This window comes from Gymnogyps californianus, chromosome 22, assembly GCF_018139145.2.
Source record: "Gymnogyps californianus isolate 813 chromosome 22, ASM1813914v2, whole genome shotgun sequence".
Classification (NCBI taxonomy): domain Eukaryota; kingdom Metazoa; phylum Chordata; class Aves; order Accipitriformes; family Cathartidae; genus Gymnogyps; species Gymnogyps californianus.
In genome coordinates this window covers 439050-462149 of record NC_059492.1, presented here as the reverse complement: position 1 = coordinate 462149, position 23100 = coordinate 439050, and the positions used below count along the sequence as shown (strand labels likewise).

General features: G+C 50.1%; 2 protein-coding genes across 4 annotated transcripts in view; one reads left to right on the top strand and one right to left on the bottom strand.

Annotated features, from left to right (window-relative positions):
- The first annotated feature begins 678 nt into the window (after positions 1–678).
- On the top strand, positions 679–3750 carry XKR8 (XK related 8). Its single transcript, XM_050909960.1, is given in 4 exon segments — positions 679–974; positions 1736–1932; positions 2687–3277; positions 3280–3750. Coding segments are annotated over 4 exon segments (1230 nt in total). The 3' UTR covers positions 3426–3750.
- A 1500-nt stretch (positions 3751–5250) lies between these two features.
- Positions 5251–23100, bottom strand: part of EYA3 (EYA transcriptional coactivator and phosphatase 3) — a 61101-nt gene continuing 43251 nt past the window's right edge. For all 3 annotated transcript variants that reach the window (XM_050909738.1, XM_050909737.1, XM_050909739.1), the window contains 11 exons: positions 22541–22623; positions 20879–21062; positions 17915–18054; positions 15965–16048; positions 15264–15353; positions 13398–13456; positions 12336–12496; positions 10626–10740; positions 10072–10193; positions 9693–9793; positions 5251–8842 (listed from right to left, as the gene is read on the bottom strand). In XM_050909738.1, the coding sequence (XP_050765695.1) occupies positions 8762–8842; positions 9693–9793; positions 10072–10193; positions 10626–10740; positions 12336–12496; positions 13398–13456; positions 15264–15353; positions 15965–16048; positions 17915–18054; positions 20879–21062; positions 22541–22623 (1220 nt within the window). In that variant the 3' untranslated portion in view covers positions 5251–8761. The remainder of the gene's footprint in view (positions 8843–9692; positions 9794–10071; positions 10194–10625; positions 10741–12335; positions 12497–13397; positions 13457–15263; positions 15354–15964; positions 16049–17914; positions 18055–20878; positions 21063–22540; positions 22624–23100) is intronic.

Below are 23100 nucleotides of genomic sequence, written 5' to 3'. Positions count from 1 at the left end.
GGTGGTTCTGGGTTGTGCTGTGTCCCGAAATCTGCCTGTTTGCAGCAGGGTCACAAAGCTGACAGTTCCCAAACCGCCTCCGTTGGTTCCTGCCGATCCCCTGGTTTGTTTTGAAGCAGGCTCCTGAGGTGGGCGTGCGGGGGGGGCGACGGGGGGGACACTCGAGTCGAGCGGCGCCGGTCTTGGTGCGGCGGGGACGGCTGTGCCAGCGGCTGCACGCGCGGGCGGTGCCCGCGACAGCACCCCGTCAGGCAGCCGCGGTGTGGCGCGAACGATTGAAACGGTTATGGAAAAAATAGTGCCGGCGAGCGCTGATACGGCTCTCGAGGCTGTGATTTGTCTCACGAGGGGGAGCAAAACGGCTGCGTGAGCCGTGCTGGGAGCCCCCGTGGGGCGGCAGCCGGGGGCGGGGGGGGGGGCTGCTTCCCGGGAAGGGGCTACAGCAGCGTGCGGCTGCGACAGCGGCGGGTGGCGGAGCTGGGGCGACCCGGGGGGGGGGTGACGGGTGTGACCCCGGGGGTGCAGGGGAGAGGGGCGGCCGGCGGGGCGTGCTGCACCGCCCGGCAGGGGCGGGGCCTGCTGCGGGGCGGGGCCGGGAAGCGGGCGGGGCCTGCTGCGGGGGCGGGGCCTGCCGCGGGGCGGGGCCGGGAAGCGGGCGCCTGGGTGCGGGCGCGGCCGATGGCGCGGCGGGCCGCCCCGCCGCGGTTCGGGCCGCTGCAGCTGGCGCTGGCGGCGGCGGGGGCGGCGGCGGCGGCGCTGGACGTGTGCGCCGACGGGTGGGTGGCGGCGGGGTACGCGCGGGACGGGCAGCCCGGCTGGGCCGCGCTGGCGCTGGCGCTGCTGGCCGCCGCCTCGGTCGCCACCCAGGCCTGCAGCTGGCTCTGGCTCCGCTCCGACCCGCCCGCCCTGCGCCCCGGCGTGCCCCCGTGGCTGCTCGCCGCTCTCCACCTTCTCCAGCTCGGCTTCCTCTTCAGGTACGGTACCCCCCCACCAAGGCATCCCACCCGGCATCCCTTCCCTCCCTTCCCCCGGGCATCCCTCTGGTGCCTCTCCCCCCGCCCCCCAGGCATCCTCCGGGCATCCCCCCCCGGCATCAGGCCCCCCCCCCATCCGCCCCTCCAGTCCGCCCCAGCGTCTCCCCCTGCCCTCCCAGGCTCCCCCTCACCCTGCTCCTGTGGGGGGACAGGGGCCCGATGCCCTGCATCTACCGCTCTGCCCGGGGAGCCCCTCGGACATCCCCGGGTGCCGGGATGTCCGAGGGGCTCTCCAGGTTGGAGCCACCCGCATCCCTCCAGCTGAAGTTTCCCACCCACATCCCAAAGCACTGGCTTTCCTCCGTCACCTGGTGCTGTCGCCACTGCCGGAGGCCTCCTGCCAAACCGAGCAGGGCTGGGTGTCGGAGCCTGCGGACGCGGTGAACGCCCCAAAACCTTGTCTCAGCCTTGGTTCTCCTGGCTGTTCGGGGAAGCGGCATGGCTGTGCCGTGCCTCCTCTCCTGGGGGAAGGAGAAAATCTGGCTGCTTCCGCCGAGGGCGATGCTCGGCTTCGTGCTTGAACTTCACACGGCGGCTGGGCCTCGTGTGGACGCTGCAATGCTTGGCTTGGGAAGGGGCAGGCAGTGGTTTGAGCACAAATCAGAGTGTTTTAAGTCGTCCTGCCAGGGCAGCGTGAGGACCAAGGGACGTGCTGCTTTGCCACCCAGCAGCCCCTCACCACTGGCCGGGTCTCCACACAGGTGCCTCCATGCTCTGAAGGTGGGCTGGAAGGTGTGCTGGGCGAAGGCAGAGGAGGAGGAGGAGCAGAGCCGCATGGCCTTCCTCTCCCATGACATCAGCATGCTGCGCCTCTTTGAGACCTTCCTGGAGAACACCCCGCAGCTCACCCTGCTCCTCTACATTATCCTGCGGACAAACAAGGCAGAGCCCTCCCAGGGTGAGGGGTCTGGGGCTGCGGGGGTGCAGGCCTGAGGTCAGAGCAGGCTTGGGTGGGACAGATCAGATGGGCTGTGCGGGGCTGCGGGACCCAGCAGGACACTGCCCTTGCTTGAGGTGTCATTCTTCTCCCACATCGCTCCTTCCCTTGGCGTGACACACAGGAGGGTGGACCCCTGTCCTGCGCTCGCGTGCCCCCATGAACTGTGCTGGGCTTGGGGTGGGAGGGTTGAAGCTGGGGGACCTCTGTCGTCATTCCCCTACATGCCTCAGGAGAGGCTGAGGGTCAGGAGAGAAATCAGGAGCCCGCTGGGGAGCGGGGAGATGCCGTTGTGGATGTGGGCGGAGGGTGGAGCGCAGGCTGCTGAGGAGGTGCTTCGGTGCCCGTCCTGGGGTGGGGAGCAAGTGTCACTGCAGTGAAACGGGGAGCCCAACCATGTGTTGGTTGGGTGGAGCCAGCACTCATCTCCTGCCCGTGTGGGCTGGGGGCTTCCCTGTCTGGGAGACGGGCTCTGGAGAGCCGCTCGGTCCCGTTGCTTCTTCCCCATCTCCTGGGCAAGGCCGAGCACCAGCCTCCTCCTCAGGGAGGGTGGAAGGCCGGGGAAGAGATGCAGGTGCTGAGGTTCTGACCCTCTGCAGCAGCTGCTTTGCAAGCTGGTGGGAAGCTCCTTTTAGCAATGCCGGGCAGGGGGAGGTTTGAGCCAGGCTGGGCCCCCCTCAGTCTGCCCTCAGCATCTCCACCACTGTGTTTGCAGGACTGGGGATCTGCACTGCGTTCCTGTGTGTGACCTGGTCTCTACTGGACTACCACCAGTCCCTGCGCTCCTTCTTGCAGGACAAGTACGAGCTGAGCCTGGGCTCCTCCATCGTCTACTTCCTGTGGAACCTATTCCTCATCTGCCCCCGCATCCTCGCGGTCGCCCTCTTTGCCCTGCTCTGGCCCTACGGCGTGGCTGTCCACTTCCCGCTCGTGTGGCTGGCGATGTTCCTCTGGGTCAGCCTGCAGGGCACGGACTTCATGGAGTCACCCGGCCCCGAGCAGCTGTACCGGGCCATGGTGGCAGTGATCCTCTACTTCAGCTGGTTCAACGTGGCGCAGGGGAGGACGCTGTACCGCAGCATCATCTATCACGGCTTCATCCTGGTGGACAGCACGCTGCTGGTCCTGTCCTGGCTCTGGTGCCGGTCCCCCTCTGACGAGCACTCGTACCTTGTCCCGGTGGTTTCCACTGCTCTGCCCTGCTACCTGCTGGGGCTGGTGCTGAGAGTCACCTACTACAAGTGCCTGCACCCCAACGTGCGGGCACAGCAAGAGGGTGGCAACGACGAGGTGGATGCCAACGGAGGACCGACGGGCTGGAGTTCCGCTCGCTCTCGGTGCCAGACCTCGTGAACAGGCGGATGCGATGGCTGGCCGAGGCCCAGTTCCCCGTCTCCCGGCCGGTGGGGCAGCACTTCCTGAATGGGGCTGCTGCTGCCGAGTCTGCTGTCTGAGGCTGGCTCCTCCAAAGTGACTTGCCGGGGAGATAGATTTGTTAGTCCTCCTCTGGGTTCTGCCCCCCCCCAGGCTGTTGTTTTGGGCAGCTGGAGGGGCCTGCCAGAAACCAGGGGTGATGTACAAGTACCCGGTGAGTTCCACAGCACACAGCACAGCTCCCATGGCTTCGGCCTCAGGGAGAGCCACGGTGTTCGTGGGGGGTCCAGCACGTTGTGGCTGCACTGCTGTGTCAGCTTCTCTTGTTATTTATTATTAGCTTTTTACAAAAAAAAAAAGAGCAAGGGTTTGTTCTCTCTGTCTGTGCCTCTCCTGTGCCTGCTGCTGCCGTTGCTGCTCAGGGAGGTGGGTGCTGGTGGGGGGGAGAGCTCATTCCCTCCTTGGCAGCGGCTGTCTGATTTTTCTGTTTCTAGCCAGGATTTTCCTCCTCCTCCTGCTTTGCTGTTAAGGTCAAAGATCGCCCATTATCGCCACGTTCAGAGAGGGACGGGGAAGGAGGCAGGGACTCCCCTGCGCTGCGAGAGCAGTTGCCCCAGGTGGGCAGAGGTGGTGGGGTGCCCGCACCCTAGGGAGGGTGTTGTGGGATGGTGCAGGGTCAGGGCATGTGGGGGCTGTCCCCCTGCCTTATGGCAGTGCTTTGCCCCTTCAGAAACAGGGAAGCACATTCCAAGGTGGATTCTCCGTGGACAGAAATGTTGGTTCTGCCCTTTGCCACCTTTGCCAGGTCCCCTCCTGTCTTTCCCTTCCTGCTGTGGGCTGAGAGAGCGGCAGAGCTGAAGCTTCGTGCTTGAAGCTGGGCTCTGGGGCCTGGGCTGGGCAGGTCACCCCTCTGCTGCTGCCCCAGACCGGCGCTTTTCTCCTTCGAGCAGCAAGTGCTGTTTGTGGGGTGGGGGCTGGCAGGGTGCCGTAGCACTATGGGACCCCGTCCTCCTGGGGGGGCAGTGGCTGTGTCCTGGTGTACGGCCGCAGCGTGGCTCAGCGCTTCCAGCTTATTACGGGCACCTCCTGGTCCCTTTGCTGGCATTCCCGCCACCACACCCAGGCAGTGCTCCCCACACCCTGGGTGGTGCTCCCGATGCTGTGACCAGGCTGGAGCTGGCCGTGACTGGTTTCTCAGCCATAGGTGGCTGTTGATGTGGTCAGCGTGGGGCTGTGCCGCCTCCTGCCGCTTGCTTCCCAGGCCCAGCTCAGTGCCAAAACCCGAGCAGGCCCCAAAACGGCCCCTGGCTCTTTTTGCTGTTGCCCAGCCAGCAGCCGTGGCACATCCTGGCTGCCCACAGCATCAGCCCTTGGTCCCTTCCCCTCGCCTCCGTCACCCACCCTCCTGGCAAGACCCTGTCCCAGGAGGGGACCCTCCCGTACCAGGGCAGGGGGAGGCAGCAGGATGCAGCTGGAGGAGTAGCCAAAATGCTCATTTCATGGCTGTTCCTGAAACAAGTTAAACCCAAGGCCAAGGACAGTGGCACCACAGCAGAGGTTGGGAGGAGGGCTGTTTGTTGGCCTTGTGCAAAAGAAAAAGGGAAGGGAAGGTTTGTGCGGGACTCTCCAAGCACGGTGTGCCTCCCTTGGGCACCACAGCGGAGCCAAGGAGCCGGTACCTCCACCGCTGGCTCCCACAGGACACCCCAGGGCAGCAGGGCCTCTGGCGGCAGCTGGTGCCAGCAGCTGCGCTGTGACCTGCGGCACCATTGCCCTGAACGCCGTCCGTGCCACTGAGCCCAGCCCAGGCCATCACAGGGGACAGGGACTGACTGCAGGGGTGTCAGAGAATAGGCTGAAGCAGTGACTATAGAAAATAAAGACTTTATTTTTTTTTTTTCCAGTTCATAGGACAGTTCCCATTACACAGACCATGAACGGGCAAAGGCTCCGCAGCCAGCAGGGCCCGGGGCTCACCCCTCTCCTCCTGCCGAGGGGTCGGTAGCGCAGCAAGGGCTGCTGTGGGCTCCGGGGGTCCTGCTGCTTTCCGTGAGTGCCAGCACGGACATCTCCCCCAGGGCTCTTGGAGGCAGCAAGTATTAGTGGATCAGGTCGTTTTTTAAAGCCTCCGCGGCTGCGGTGAAGCTGGAGGGGAGGGTGGCAGCACCCAGGTGGGCTTGGCGGCAGCACCCCGGGCCAGCAGGCTGGCTGGCATTCAGGCATTCGGGTTTGTCACCAGTTCAGCTACAGCCAGGTCAGGGGTAACGGGAGAGCACAGAGACAGAATGCTTGGATAAATCAATGCTTGGATAGAGATGCTGTTCCTGCCACACGAAAGACAGGAAAAGTCTTAAATTCAGCCAGCAGAGGAAAAAATAAAATAGCCAGGTCAACCTTTATTAAACATAAACACAGAAATGTACCATCAACCTCCTATTATAAAAGTACTTTACATACATTCAAGGAAACATTGTATAAATATCAGTATGAAATGTCACTGGCTGCAAGAGTTCCACACAGCTAAAATTTTGCCAACATCTTAAAATTTCCTTAAAACATTTTAAAGTAAACAAACACAAAGCAAAGCCAGCCAGCTGCCAGGCTGCTTGGTACCTTGGGTCCAGCACTCGCTGCGAGTGCCTGGGCAAAACACATCCCACCTCCCAGCGCAGGCCAGCACGGCTCTCCTGCAAGCTGCTTTGGACGTTAGTGAAGCAAAGGGGCCGCTCAGCCACGCTGGATGGTGGGAGGTTAAGGCACAGGTTTTAATCCCAAAGTTCAGCCAGCCAGAGTACGAGACGTGCTCCGAACAGGCTGTTTCACAGGCTGGGACATCTCCCAGTCCCGCTTACAGGAGACCTTTGGATGGGCTGGGGACCCGCAGAGAGGTGTTTAGGATCCAGCACAGACTCTTCAGTGACTGCAAATAAGTCCTGATCTTCTGGTAACATTTCAGACCCTGGGAGCAATGGGGCTGCTTCTTGTCATGGCTCACTTCCCACCAGATCCGTTCTGGCTGACACAGTCATGACACTTCACAGGGACCCCAGATGAACCGGACTCTTTATGGACCCAGCAGTAATGGAGCTGTAGCCCTGTAGCATCTCTCCCTGCTCTGCACGGGGCCTACGCTGCTGTGAAACACCAGCACACACCTACACGGGCTGCCCCAGCTGCGTGGGAACACCCGGTAACACATCTGAGCTCTCCATCTTGTGCACGCGGCGGATGGGAGAACATCCCCCGTGGGCTCCTGCTCCTGCTTCTCTTCAAACCCTGCTGCTGAGCACTACACAGCACGTCCCCAGCTTGCTCCGGGGGCTCTGCTGGGCCAGCAGCTGCGAGCAGAGCGGCAGCTCTCAGTGCAGCCAAAGGACATCCCCTCCGCAGAGCTGTTCAGTAACACCCACAGCAGAAATTAACTCCTCAGATTTTTCTAATGGGACGAGAGGCCACGGTGCTCGCAGGCAGCAGCTTGTACACGGATGGCATGCTCCTGAAGCAGAGAGTTCCTGGGGAAATATGCAGACCCAGAGCATCCACCTGAGATCTGAGCACAAGGCCAACACCTAGCAAGGAGCTGGACGGAAAGCAGACCACTCCTGACTCCTGTGACCACCTTGGAGAATCTCCTCTGATTTTAATTTAAAAAAAAAAAAAAAAAAAAGGCAAAACTGGAGCTAGGAACATGTGAAACAGAGACCTCTGTGTCCAGTCCCTTAGCTCTGGGGAGCCAAACCCCTTGCTCTAGACACCTTCTCCACAGCGGTGACCAGAGCTGGTCCAGGAACAGACGCTCCCAGGGCGCAGCAGAGAGTGTGCTGAGCTGGCCCAGCAACTCCCCCAGCACTGATGGAAATTATTCCTCAGTGATTAATGCCATGAAAAGAATGCAGCAAACACATCACCTGCTTCTGTGGGCACAGCCCAAGTGGGTCAGCGTCCTCCCTGAAGTGACATGCTTTCAGACCAGTCCCCCATGGGTCCCAGACGGATGATGCTGGGCTGGAGACCAGAGATCTGGAGGGGTTTGGGTGCAGCCACGGTGTTTGGCTCAGCAGGAGCAGCAGAGGTGTGCGGTGGGGTGCAGCAGACATCTGTCCTCTGTCCAGAAACTCCAGGCACCTGCTGATTTGGTGCCTTCGGGGTACAGGGAGGAGGCAGATACCACTGAACACAGCCTGACCTGGCACAAAACCAGCGCCCTGTGCCAGCCCTCAGTCTCCAGCTGGCTATTTCTGGCCAGTGCTACTGCAGGTCACTGACTCCAGCCTTTTTTTCTGAGATGGTAGCAGAAAAATCAGCATAACCATCGTTCCCAAGGCCAGTGTGCTCCAGGCTGCCACGTCACAGTGTCTTAGAAAATTAAGTCCCTCTTAACAAGGGTTTTGTTTCTAACTATGTAGTTAGGCTAATGCAAAGAAGAATACAAGAAAATTGAATCTGATTCTACTAAAAGGAACTTACTCTCACAAATGGAGTCAGGAAAGCAGAGGTGAAGTTAATAACCATATCCTTCTTTGTAACATTCACGAGGATTTAGTTCTCTCAAATTATTCCTAGTCCAGATGAGGACTCTGTTCACATCTGAGCAGTCTGCAATAGTGTTGTGCTGTATCTCATGTTCATAGGCAGTTTTGTTTTCCTTTACAGGGAAAATCTGTGGGATCTGCGGTCTGGGTCATGGATAGCTGGAATCCAATGATCTCCTGCTTGTTAACAGGGCTTGTGCACACATTGACTAGAAGCCACCGGGATCAACTCAGAACACCAACACCTTCCTCTACAAGGAGCCACATATCCCAGAAACATTCCCTTATCTTTCTATTTTCCAGTAATCCCACGTTGAGGAAATAACATAAGGACATTGTAATAAATTAACTGCTTTGAACACCCAGGGAAGGAGAGAGGACACATTTCACAGCAATAGAGGTATTTTTGACATTTTCATTAATATTTCCTATGAAAAAAAACATAGCTCTCTTCAGCTTTGCGAAACAAGGGAGGTTCAGCTCTGCCATCAATATTTTTCTATAAAAATAAGGTTTTGTGTTTACTTGGGTTCTACAACTAAGCTGAATAGAAAGGAAAAGGCTCTTACAAATACTTCTGTTGTTGTATCACCCGCTCCCTCTGGAGACTACCTGCTAGAGGAATTCAGCTGGCTTCTGTAAGTCTCTTCTTCAGACAAGCTCTAGCTCTGCTGAGTCTAGTGCTTCTTTATAGGACACCTTTGTACTTGGCAGGGCCTGCACTCCTGAGGAAATGACCTGGTGTCATGTTCTACTGTACAGTTTGCATTAGGTGTGTTTTCTTCATCAAGCTGAAAAGTGAGTCCCCAAATGTAGGAGATTTCTGCCTCCCCACTGATGGAGAGGGCTTGCGGGAGCTGCAGTCATGCCTCTGCTCCAACTTCTTACAGGAAGTCTAACTCGAGGGCTTGGTGAAGGGACACGAGGTCTGCGTGATTTGTGATCCTCCAGAAAGGCATGTTGTGCTGTAACAGAGAGATGACCAAGTCAGGTTTATCGGAGTGATTTTACAGCTAGGTGGGAGCTGTCAAGGTACACCTGCAGGGTTGTGCAATACGGCGTTTGTGACAGCACTGTCTGAGCATACCATATTCAGGAAGGACCTCAGCCACATACACATCGGTATCTGAAGCCTATCTTATCTGCACATCTGTTTATGATGGGCACCGGCACCGACTATCAGCTGCTTTGCCTGCTCATGACGGAAACCTCAGCGCTCAGCTGTGAGCTGCTGCTTCACCCAGGAAAGCCCTGCCAGGGCTCCCAGGGAACCTGCGTAGGTGACAACTCTGCCACCTGGCAGACAGCGTGAAGCCTGCAGAGACGATGTCCTGACAGTAGTCTGTGCACTTCGCTGCCTTTAATTAGCATGACTGAACAACCTATTCAGGCCTGTCCAAATCAATCAAACTGTTTGCTCCTTGTTTGCAATTCAGACTAACGGTAGATGCTGCGTATTGATCTGGCTGCTGGCAACTGAGTCCAGACTCCCTCTGTGCTTCTGAGAAACTGCATCATCCTAACTGATAGCTGCATGCTATGATCAAGACATGCAACATCAAGATACTGTTTTACAGGGACAATGTTATACGCAATCCTAAACAACAGCAGAACAGAAACTTTAAACCCCCAAGAGCCAGAAAACTCCCCATCTTAACGTAGTGAAAGATCTCTTGCTTCAAAGGTAAAGTTTCCCCCTGGCTGCCTGGGCCTGAAGAGTTCAGCCCTGGAAAAATAGTCCCTGCAGAAAAGACTGCTGCAGTAACTTCCCTTTGCATCGACCCGCATCCCACCTCTGCAGAGTCAGAAACCCACCTGCTTAGCTGCAACCTCTTCATCACGCCCATCTCCAATTACCACATAGGTGACTTTCTTTCCAAATCGTGACACGATCCTCTCAAAACAGCTCTCTTTACCTGCCAAAAGACAATCCCACTATAATGAGCGTAGGCAGAGAGTAACAGAAGCCTGAACGGGTCCCTTCTTCCCAGTACAGAAACATGTTCTTGTCTTACTGGGAAGGGGATAACACCCAGTTCAGCTCGTGAGGCCAGAAGCCACCACTACTACATGGCCAGCTGGACCACAGCAGCCACGGGGGCTGCTCAGCTGCAGAAATTGTATTTTCTGTGTAAAAATCTCAGCTAGTCCACAGCAGACGCCTCAGTGCCAGGTACTCAGCACAACTCCTTACCTATTTTTGTAGCACTGTAAATATTTTCGATGGGAAACACCTCGCCCAATCCATAGAGGAGAACTTTGGCAAGAGCTGGCACCAGTTGGGTGGTTGTGATCAGGATGTTCACACAGTTTTTTCTAAAAGAAGAAAAACACTTGTAAAAGCCCATCTATGGCCAGTGGTGCCGAGGGCTACTCTGGGCAGCTTGCTCAGCTTTCCAAAGTGCCATGTGCTTTGTTGTCCTGCTTTCAAGAGGCTTTTTAGGCCAAGATTTTGATTTGTGGTTTTTGTTTGTTTGCTTTTTGTTTTAAACAGAAATTCTCTGGCAGAAAAGCAACTTTGTAAGCACAGTCCTATTATGGGGACCTTCCTAACAACAGATGTTGCAGCAGAAAAATCCCAAAGGGTGCTCATGAGTGGAGTTCCTGCACTCATTCACTTTGCTTCCCAGTACCTGTGACAAACAGCAGTAGTATTACATATGGACACTGCTGCAACACAGCACTGCATGCAAATCTAAGTGAGCGAAAGGGCTGAGAAAGCAATATACACATTTCCAGTTTCCATACCGGGACTGTATGAGTAGCAGGGACTTTAATGCAGTTTCCAGCCAGGAATCTGTTAGCACTTCTATATCAGTCCTTAGTCGCTGCAGAGCTTCCCTCTTCTGCGGGCTAAGAAGGCCTGGAAGGCAAGCAACACAAGTTTTCCCAGCTGAGTTGGCAAGTCTCACGCAGAGCGCACCATCACTCAATTTAACAGCTGTCTGTTCTGCAATAAATAACATGGTACTGAAGGCATCTGAAAGCTGAGCCTGTCTCGAGGCAACAGGAGAAATCAGCTTCCAGTGACACGGATGAGCCCAGACCCCCATCTGTGACTCTGACTGTGGGGAATTGGGTAGATCCTTTTCTCCGATTATTTCAAACCATTTCTCAGGATACATGCAACAAAATGCATTTGTCTTGTACAAAGCACTCACAGCAGTAGGTGTTGTCCGAGGCCACAGACAGCAGGGGAAGGAACTCCTGCAGTCACCCCCTCTGACTTCCTACTTCCCAAGGACCCTTTCCACTTTAATCTCTTTTAGATGTCTTTTTTAATCCCCTGTTTTTTTATCCCCATGTTTTTTATCCCTTTTAGATATCATTTTCTCAAAGCATCCAGTTTTGAATTAAAAGCAGCCAGAAATGGAGCCCGTACACTCAAACCTGCTCCCGTCAGTAAACATAACAAGAAAGGAGCACCTCCAGTCTGAACCTCTCTCCACCCAATTTCCAGCCATAACGTACAAATCCCCCACGTCACTCCAGCCCTGAAGCACACCAGTCCTCTGACAATGAGGCCACGGAGGGACCCATTGTGGGCTGCACCAACAACTGCTTTACCATGTGGCTTTAGACAGGTCCTGAAAAACTTTGCATCCAGGTTTCCCACGTGCAAAATATGGAATAATGGTCTGATCCCTACCAGAAATAAGGTAATCGCAGCATACTGAAATGCAGACTTACACTGATAGATTTTTAAGGCTGCAAGTTACAGTTTTGAACACCTGGTTTTCAGGAAATATGTCCAAGAAAACGTTCTATCAAGTTTTTTTTGCATAGGCAAAGGGTACCCAAACCCACAACCCACCAGGCCAAGTCACCCTGCCAGGTGAGCTGCTCCAGCAGCACCCATTCCCCAGGGACATCAATGCCAGGATTCAGACTAAACAGAAAGTTTATCTACATTTGGTATCTGTGGTCTGCGTCATTATTACTACTTTGGCATTGGAAGGGAAGCAAAACTAGAAGATTTTAAGTGACTTTGTGAACAGATGGTAGAGATGTCATGTCAGACTACGAGCACAACAGCCAAAAGGGTTAACGCTGTATTTCTTGACAATGGCATGATGAAAGACAGATTTTGTGAAGACACGAGTGAAAAGACCTCCTAAGCAGCATGATATGCAAGTCATTTAGGCCCGTTCTAAGCAGAGTGACAGGCAGCCTTTCATACAAAATTGCAAAGGGACACTGCACCAAAATTTTCTCTTAGATTCAGGATTGACTGACCATCCCTATCTACATGATAATTCACAGACTGCACTGGCATGCTGTTCAGTTTTGGAAGATGTACCCTCTTAGATTCCATGGAGATTTGACCCCATTTAGCACTAGGAGAATGGTTACTTTCCATGTCCAAACGTTCAGGAAAGCACAAGCTCTGAGGAAGGATGGAGTCTGGCACCACAAACTCTGTTTAGTGCTCAGATACTGGTGCAGGTGAACACTCACCTCCAACGTTAGTTTTGTACTTGTCGTAGATCTCTCGTACCCTGCGGTAGCGGAAGGCCAGTTTTCTCATCCAGTCCACTCCACCCTGGACACCAACTGATGAGCTGTGATTTGCGTTACTTCCTGAGCCACTGAAGCCATCCGTGGAGAAATTGTAGTTGCTATTTCAGAAAAGCAGATCTGTTACGTGTGCCACAGCAGCAGAATCACTAGAGCTTTTCTGGCGGGGCTGCAGACTTCAGCTCTGACAGCAGCCAGAAAAGCACCTCGGAGAGGAACTCTGCACAACCACCACTGCACCCCGACAGCGGAGACTGACTTCCACGGGCAACGTACTCTGGTATCCAACTACATTTGCTGCCGGTTCTGAACTGCTGTACTGAAATTCAACTCTTCTTTCACACCCTCTACTACAAAACCTTCTTTTGCTCTCTGACTGCTCACTCTTCTGCGATCCAGAGCATCCTTCCCACTAACCCCTTTCTAATCCTGCAGCGATAAACCCCAGCATAGTACCTTCCAAACATAACATCTGTCTCTTTACATCACAGCTGCAGCTCCACGAGCAGATGAGCTGCTTTACCAGCTCATGACTGCGGGAAGCAGGTCCTGCTTCACCACTTTCCCCATATTTCTTTCTCCCTGACAGACAGGCACTTCTCAGACCTTTCCATGAGCCAGTTCAGCTCATTAACGCAGCAGAAAACTTACCCTCACCCCACCTGATAGTGTGCACAACCAGCTCACAGAGGGATGCAAACCACAGGGAGACTTTCAAAGGTCAAGATCATCAAGTTTGGAGTGTTGGTTCTCCATTCATCACATGTCATTGAGCACACAGGCAACATTCAACAGTGGACAATATAATTCACATTATAGTTCTGAAAGTCTTAATGTTTTGTAGGTCTTCAAAGAAATACCACCCAGCAAACAAACACCGTTTGCCAAGTTTCATCTCCTGTGCAATGCTGACCTCCATCCCTTAACCCCATTTGGGTTTGAAGTCCCCACAAAAAACAGATTACATCAGCTATACTTTTCATGCATTCATCAGTACACCACCTTAAATCCTGGCCATTGTCATCAGATGCCACATCTTCTATGTGTACCTGGTCACACTCCTGTTTAAGAAAAAAATAAAAATAAAGTCACACTGTTGTAATCCAGAAACATACTGAAATTTGCAGATTAAAGAAAGTGTGATATAAAACAATCCCCTCACATTTCCCAACAGCAACAAGCCCTGCCATACTGCCTCCACAAACCTATACACAGCTTCCATTAGCTTTGTCTTCCAGGACTAGGTTTTACTTCTCAGCACCTGCAGGTCCTTGCCAAGACTGGGATTTGAAGTACCACAAAAGTCTGAAAAAAGCATGTTTCTATGACATTTTGAGTTGTCTGCAAAAAAGGAGCTTCGACACTCACTAAAGAGGTTGGACTCACAGCTCACTTGTCATATGAAACCCTTTTGCCATTTCACAAAAACAAACCAAACAAAACCAAAAATACCCCCAAACCACGTTGTCTGGTCAAGTGCCGATATTCCATTTCATCAACACAATGGTCAATTCCGTTACCAGAGAACCACAGCATGAACCCTGGAGTGAAACACCAGCGTGGCGGCACTGCCAAGACTCTGGTGCTTAGCACAGCTGATTTAACCCAGAGATAAACTGCAAATACCCTAGGACAAGAAGTGAATTTTCCCCATTTCATGAACTTCCCACTGCTGCTACTAAGCAACACCTACAGCAGTAAGTGTTGTTGTTGATCTCATAGTTAACATATCAATGACTACCTTTCCAGCACAAGAGACTGCATTTGGTGTTTGGGGTTTTTTTCTGGGGCAGGGAGGTAACTGTCATTACCACCTTTGCAAAGTTCACAGCTGCAAGTAGTCACAGCCACAAACGGAAACTTCATTTAAGTTTCTATTTGGATCAACAAAAACATCTTGTTTTCCCCCAATGTGCATCAGTGATGCACCTACAATTAATTGTTCACTGTTCGTATTCAGCCTTCCTAAGCTTTAAACTAGTCCTGTAAATTAGGTTCATGAGTCCATATTTGTGGACTCATATTAAAGAAGACATGAGTCAGGAAATTTGCTATTTCCAACCATTTAATTCCAGATTCTGGCATAACTTGATACCTTCCTGTATAGGTCGCATTACTGTGTCCATTACTATCTGATAATATATCATAGCACAGCATAGGGCATTGACATGATTAAAGTAAAGATTTATATTCAGCTTCTGTGAAGTGGTGCAGAACAGTGAGATGTATTTAATTTGGCAAAGAATACTGCACATGAAAGAGGATGGGAGCTGATCAGAAGTCCTTGAGGCAGGATGGGAACGGGAGAGCAGCAGAGATAGCTTGCAGGAAAGAAAAATGGAGGGTGCTGTGGGACCTCCATGTGTGCAGCACGCTTGTCTATGGAAGCGTGTCCTTCATAGTTGTTACACAGCCAATGTAACCTACTGAGACACTGGCTGAGATGCACAAGTTGTATTCTGTCTTTGGCTTAGTCAAAGGCCCTGAGAACTGACATTCTCAAGGTCACCTTTTTCCCCACATCTCTGGTCTCCATTTCAAAACAGGATCAGTGAAAGCGAAGTGCTTACCAGTCCAGAATGCAAATATCAGACAAAGCAGACATCACTCTTTTTATTTATACAGGTTCAAGTAGAAACCCATCAGAGAGCAAAGAAAGCTCATGACACGAGAAGTCTGCAGAATGCCTGTCTCAGATAAAAGAGTACCCCTCTTTGATTTGGTTGTGCTTAGAACCACTTCAGTTTTGGCAGACTGTTATGTTTCAGCATTAAGTGGCTCTAAAGCACAATGGCCCTCACAAACGGTGCAGTGTAATTCTAACTAGGTAACGTGGAGTTTTGCCTTTCGAAAACATTTGCCATGTACCTCCAAGTCATTGAAAAACAAGTGAGTATCAGCTACTTCAAAAATCATCTCCTCCATTGACAGACCTGAGCCAATCACTAGAGTTGGATCCTGGCAAAACAAAAAGAGAAAATGTAAATTCACTGTGGTTACAGGCAGAAGTTGTCATAAATCTTTCATCAGTTACATTGCGCAGAGTTTCTGCTGCATATCATGCCTGATGTAATTCCATCTGCATTCAGTGGCGTGAACTACAATTTCCCTAATATTTTAAACAACTCGATTAAAAAAAAAAAAAAAATCCACATTCTGGTAACACATTGACCCAAAATGTAACAGAACACTTCAGTACGGCATAGCAGGGACTGCTGCATTTTCAGAGGCAACACAAACAAAACATTCAAAAATCTTCAATATATTTTGAAGGAGAAAAAATACTTCCTTTCACTATGTGCTATGACCTCAGTAATTCCCAATGATGATAAAAAAAGTTTGACGTTTTAAGACTTGTATTGTTAGAAGGGCAGTGTTTGTGATGTCCATATCCTAGCCCTGTATAAAGCCAAATTTAGTGTTCTTTCCCCGCCCCAAACTGCCAACAAGTTAAAAGTATCACCTTATACATTTAAAACAAAATGTCATTTTTTATTCCTTTTCCAAAGATTAACATTTAATTCTGCATGACAGATACGGTTTTTCTTCCACAGAAAAGACAATATTACCTTGCCATATTTTTGAGCGTAAGACCCTGTGAGAAGTGAATGGAAGATTATGATGGTCTCGTCCAGGTCCCAGAGAAACACTCGCTGCGTAGAGAATAAAAGCAGGTTAGAGTTGAGATATTCCAAGCACTGAGCTACAATAAAGGAGCAAGTTTTAGGGTTAATTTTGTGGTTAGTTGCAGTATGCTTTTAACAGATATGAACAACAGTATTCATCTTACAGGCTGAACACATTATTAAACTCTTTCACTTTATTGCAGCGGAGTTTATATATTGCTACAGTGCAACTACATACTCAGAGTAAGGCTCTCTTGGTCAAACTATTTCAAAAGCTTCTCTTGCTTTTATAGTTATAAAAGCAAAAACTTGGAGTGCTAACGAACTTTGGAGCCCTGCTAGGGTAGAAGTTTACTGTCTGTGATCTGGAGAGCTCCAGGTAAATGACCTCGGTGTTTATCAGAGATATCTTTGTTATGATAAATACGTGGGATTGGCTGGCATGATGAATAGCAGAGTTTCAGTATAGCAGACTTTCTGAATAGCAGACTTTCATAAAGTTGAGAACTGGGCCAACAGGAACTAGAAGTTGTTCAATAACTGCAGATTCTGCATGTGGGGTAGAATAACCCCTTGTATTGGTCCAGGCTGGAAGGAGCTGGAGTGTACAGTGGACACCAGGCGCAGTATGAGTCAGCAGCACTCTCTCCCTGTGGATAAGATGAGCTGCATGCTGGAGAATACTAAGTGTACCTAGCTGACAGAAGGAAGCTGCTGTCTCACCCTACGTGGCACTGGGAAGGTCACTCCAGATTGCATCCCCAGTTCCAGAGGTATGTGAGGAAACGAGGGAGTGGCCAGCAAAAGGCTGTTGAGATGGTCAGCAGCCTAGAGGAGAGGCTGAGGGAGCTGTGATGGTTTATCTCAGCAAAGAGGAGACTAAGAGTCATCTAATAGCAGACCAGAATTAATTGAAAGGGAACTGCAAAGATGATGGAGACAAATTCTTCTCAGTAGTGGCAGACGGAAAATTGCCATGGAAAAAGAAGGGGAAATTTGCAGCTTGGGAGATTCCGGTTGGAGACAGAAAACCTCCTTCCCCAGGTGGATGTCGTAGTCCTGGGACAGATCACCAGACAAGTAGAAGATCTTCAACCTTGGAGGTTCTCAAGACTCAGATAGACAAAGCCATGGTTCTAGTGCTGGGGACAGCCCTGCTCTGAGCAGCAGGCTGTACTGGAGACATCCAGATGTCTCCTCCATTGACGCCACTATGATTCCAAGACACATTTAAGTGATGCTTGTCAAGGATCACTGAAGAACCCATTTGGGCCAGTTCTCAGGTAACATGGGTCATGGGAATTTCTCAAATTATCTCTCAGTACAGGAAAGACATGGACCTGCTGGAGTGGGTCCAGAGGAGGGCCACAAAAATGATCAGAGGGATGGAACACCTCTCCTGTGAAGAAAGGCTGAGTTGGGGTTGTTCAGCACGGAGAAGGAATGCTCTGGGGAGACCTTCTTGTGGCCTTCCAATACTTAAAGGGGGCTTGGAGAAACACGGAGACAGCGTGGCCTGTTGTGCTAGGACAAGGGGTAATGGTTAAACTAAAAGAGGGTAGATTCAGACTAGATGTAAGGAAGACATTTTTTACGATGAGGGTGGTGAGACACTGGCACAGGTTGCCCAGAGGTGGTAGATGCCCCGTCCCTGGAAACACTCAAGGTCAGGCTGGATGGGGCTGTGAGCAACCTGATCGAGTTGAAGATGTCCCTGCTCTTTGCAGGGGTGTGGGACTAGATGACCTTTAAAGGTCCCTTCCAACCCAAACTATTCTATGATGCTATGATCCCCTTCCATTTCCATGGGGATAGGATGAAAGAAAGAGAGGCAGACTTTTACCACCACACTATTCTGCAATGCTATCTGTAGAAAACAGGATTACTACTTACCTCTAGTTCACTGTCCTGTGAGGAGGAGGTATCTGCTTTCCTCTTCCCCCTGTTCTTCCCAGGGATGTTTTTTCTTGCCTGCTCATCTAACTCTTTACTTGCTGTTGCTCTTGATAATGAAGGACTTGTGGATGCATCTCCTAGAAGAAAGAAATCACACAGCTCTCACCCCCTCATGTCTCAAAACAAACACCAACATAAAGCTTATACCATTTGGCCACAAACCTCCTTTGCAAAAGGTAAGATGTTATCTTACTTTATTGATGCAGTAGTAGTTGAACCCTTATTAGAACATAAAACATGATTTCTTTGTCGCATCATTTCAAAACAGCTCTGTCTCCTCAATTCAGTCCACCAGGACTGAGCTACTTACTGCATCCTGCCTGCAGTACAAAGCCAAAGACGGAGCACCCTCCATCCTACGGCCTGTAACCCCTCAGATGTCTCACTACCCTGGAACTGCTTTATTACTCAATTGTTTAATACTTCTTGAGAGAGCACCAGAAACCCTCGGTCTGGAATGAGTGTACAAAGGAAAGTATTTAACGATGCTTCTCCCTCCCAGATTTCCTGGACTAGTCAAATGCCTTTTGTGTCAAGCAACACTATACAATGCATGCTGTTGCCACCTCCACATACACTACTCAATCCTGTGCCACTGTAAGCCTTTGACTAACAGTTAAACAATAGCCAGTGCACAGAGTTATCTGCAGTGTGTTAATCACACACAAATCCACAGTGTGCTAACTGTGAAACAGACATACTTAGACTACAGCTCCATTGGCCTATCCAAGGATTAGTAAAGAATAACAGGGACGATCTCGGCCCTGGAGACACAGACTTGGACAAGCACTATGGCCACGACTGATGGGGATACATTATGGTAAGAACACGCTTCTCAGGGAAAGAGTAAAGCACTGCCATAAAAAAAAAAAAATTAAAAAAAAAATCAATGCTTTGATGTGCAGAATATTACGACCATGATGGAAGATACTCTCTGAATCCTTTACTAACAGTTCAGGCAGAAGAGTTAACATCCCAGACATCTGACTAACTACTTCAGAAATAGGACCAGAACTGTAGTGGGAAGGCAGAGGGCACAGGGGACTTGAAAGAGCCTGAATTCAGTCTAGGTCTTGAAGACGAGACTTTGCAATTCCTACGAAAATTCATGCAAAATGGTGAACTTGGAGAATTCCTGAGCTAAGAAAATGGCACCGAAAACATTAACAACTGGGCCATTCCCTGGCCAGTGCCTGGAAATAACAGGTCAATTCCTTAGGTTTTCAACATCAAATAAGAACAAATTCTCACGGGTAAATCTGCCGTTGCTCACCCCAACTAGAACAACTGCTTCCTGAAAGAGGGAAAGTGCTTGAAGCACCACGCTTATTGATTTACAACATCACAGCGTGGTGTTTGTCATCCCCTGTCAGTAGCATCCCATAAGGTAAAGGTGAGAGAGGTCTGGAACTTCACCGAGTTCAAGACTATCGATTTGTATGCTTTGCTCACTGGCAGCCACCCATCCCTGCTTTCAGGTTGCTTGAATGAGTTTGAGGACTTGCCAGAGCTCAGGTATGACTGATGGACTTGGGGAGGATGGAGAAGGCAGTGCTGCAAAGGCAATCACTCACCACCTCCCACAAGCAGGCTGACGCCCAGCCTATCTCCAAGCAAGAGCCACCTTGGAAGCCAAACCCCACGCCCCCGCTTCTTCCTCTACTTCAGTTTTCATTGCTGAACATGACATTATATAGTATGGAAAATCCCTTCAGTCACCTCAGGTCAGCTGTCCCAGCTCCATCACCTTCCAGGTTCTTGTCCACCCCAAGCTTGCTTGCGGGGAGGGTGTGGAGGGGAGAAAGCCTTGACACTGTACAAGCATTGTTCAGCAGTAGCCAAAACACAGCACCAGCAGAGCTGCTAGGAAGAAAGTTAACTCCATCCTGGCCAGACCCAGGGCACCAACAAAAATGAATGGAATCTCTATTTTTTTTCCCAGCCTACCAATCTGCAAAAGCAGCAGATTTCAATTTAAAACTGTTTGACAACACAGGAAGAATCTCATAACTCCTTGCATAAGACACCAGAAGAAGCACTAAGTCTTTGCTCTTGTCCTTGTTAAGTTTAGAAAACTGTATTTTTGGTGAGGAAATTTTAGTCGACACCACTGCGGTTGGTACATGACACGGCATTAGTGGAAAAGGCCAGCCAAAGATGTGACTTCTCTACAATATTCAATCAAACCTGTTCAATCCACTTTCTCCATCTCTTCTCTTACCAGCTAAAATATTCTCCCCCTGACAAATGCCAGGTAACTTGATGCTATGCAGATCTGCTCACATGCGAAGCATGTCACTTAAAAAACAGTTTACATGATGAAGCAGAAGAAAGGAAAGGATGTACTCCTGGGCACATCAGAGACCAACTCATCGAGAGGTGATTGCCGAACTACAGCTCTTGAAAATGCATGAGCAGTCCCGGAGGACTCCCATAACTGGGATTGGCAGCTGTGTCACGGCTGTCAGGTCATCTGAATACCTGGCTGCAGGAGGGAAAGAGCTAGCAGGAGCTATTGAGACTGGGTATCATCAACTGCCCTGCAGCCCAAGTGAACACCCAGCCCCCACACGTGACAGAATCAACGGTCCCCAGGGAGCTGCTGTTGGAAACTCTTCAAGTCACCCCTGGAATTCCCTCTCCCTAGGGCATTCAGAGCATGTGGTAGGTGTCTCCTGAACTGCAGCAGTATAAGACTTCCAATACCAAAGTTTGGCTGGCCCACCATAATACTCCGCACACCAGTGAGATCAGTCTGGCAATGGAAGGCAAATGTCCTGTCCAGGCCAGCACGCAAAGGTGCTGCAATTACCTTTTGGAAAAAAGTTTTCCCCATGTCTGCATACTGTACTGTTTATCACAGTTATTTTGCAGCCACCCTGTTAAAGATCCAACCATTACCGGAGGAATGTCTCTGCGCCGTTCGCGTAGGCACCATGGCGTTTGGTTTTTCGGTTGGATACGTAGTTGTTGCTAATGCAGTACTCTCCGTGTTGCTGTCTGCTGGTGTTACGACTCCAAAGCCAGAACTCGGGTAACAGGTCTGGTACTGACTTTGGCCAAGGATTGTGTACGTAGGATATTCCTGTTAGAGGAAAGGATTAGTTACGATAGGATACTTCCTTCAGAAAACACTCTCTGTTAACATGACTTTTATGCTAGAATATGCCTGTCAAAGAGAAAACCCAGCAAGAGCACAGTCTGACTTTATGCTATTTCTTTCTGCATATGTAAGATATCCCCAAAAAGGGTTGAGAGATCTGACTTCCCAAAAGCCCCCTCCACAGGCAGGTTCTGCAGACAGGAGGCCAGCAATCACAGGACCACTCCTCTGCCTCCAGTTTCTTCAAAAATGAATTCATTATGAATGATGTGACAGTAACAGGGGAGTATCGAGTGGATGCGAAGGCATCAGTCCACTCTGTCTGTGCTCTGGAATCTGTGCTTTTGTCTTGCGTTTTACTTTCTGATACCAGATGTACTGACAGCAGCAGAGAGTGGTCTTGGCACTGGCTGAGGGCGCAATCCCAGCCACAAGAGCTACAGGATAAACTGCAGCAAGCAATTATTTTGCATGCTGTGATGAAATGTATCCATTTATGAAGACTATTTACTCATTTAGGAGGAGATCACTGAGCACCTGAAGCTGTGCTTGAAGATTTTAATTTCTGCTACTGATAGTAAAGAAAGCAGCCACCCCAAATGTCACATCACACTCTTCTAGCACACTGTGCACTCCTGATTCCCTCAAAGAGGAACCTGGATTTGTGAACCAGGTACCTTGGTCTGCACTACTGAAAGAAAATCTTTTTTCCCCCTTACAGCTTCAAGCAAGTTTATGTTAATGAAAGAAGCTTAAAAAGCAACAGCATAAGCATACAAGGATTTTTGTGCATCCATTGCATTTTCCACACTTCCTATATTCTCCTTCTGCAAAGTTGTGACACTGAAGGGTTCCTTTGTATATCTAAATATTCAGAATGGCAGTTAACCGCTGACAGTGCTATGTATTACACACAGCAGGTCACAGTCAGGGGGAAGGGCTCTGTGGTAGCTGCAGGGCTTTTTGACTTTGTTCTATTCTAGCACCATCAGAATGCATCTCTTACTTTACTGGGGGTTTTTTTGCTTGTTTTGTTTGTGTACAACCTATTTTCCTTTTCTTGCTGAGGGAGAACAAAGGCATTCAAAAACCATCCACCTATAATCCTCCCTGTAGATTTGGTTCTCAAAATAGTTCTATTGTTTCTTCTCCACTGTCTCTCTTCAGAGATCTCAGTATCTTGTTTAAGATTCGCCACACAATCTGCACACAAGGAAACGGCTTTGAACAGATGAAGTGAGTTTGTTGCGAAGGCCAAAGTGAAAAACGTCATGGTCAAAGAGACAGCAAGAGTAATTTTGCTGACTTTGAGTTACATACTGAGCCCCATAACTCTAGTACCCATTGTGCTCCGTTTGAAGTGATGCAAATATTTGGCCTTCCTTTGTTAGTTTTGAGTAACGTGTTAAAAAAAGGTGAAGGAGATGCTGCACATAAATATAACAAGGAAGAAGTTTTACCTGTGAGATGCTGGCTACTGCTGATGTGGAAATATTGACAACAGTTGAGGATGTAGAGACTGGACTGGCATTGGTAGTTGATGCTGTAAAATTAAGAATTACTGCATTAAATGCTTCTAGAAAAGCACAAGAGACGAGACCAATCCAAGTTGTGAAATAAGCACTTACTGGGCTTATATGCAAGCATTTGTGCTTCCAGCAGCACTCTGCCTTTAACAGCCAAAAAAAGAGTTGTGTATTTCGAAACCAGTTACATTTCAACTGGGCTTACAGGGAAGGAGAGCTAGCATATCTTTAAAAACAGTACTTTTCAGAAACCTTTTCCCTCCATGCCTGCTAAGCAACTGGAGTATAAAATGGTTTCACATCTTTACTAAAAGTTTTGAGAAGACAACAATCACATTCTGATGTTCAATTAGTAGCAGCTGAAAAATAATCAGAATAAATCAGTAAAATGGATATGAATGTGTTTAAATCAGCTCTGATAAAAAAAAATTCTCTCTGCATTGAACTTAGCATATTTAGTCTAATTAGATCAAAAAATTTAAGGAAACAGAAAA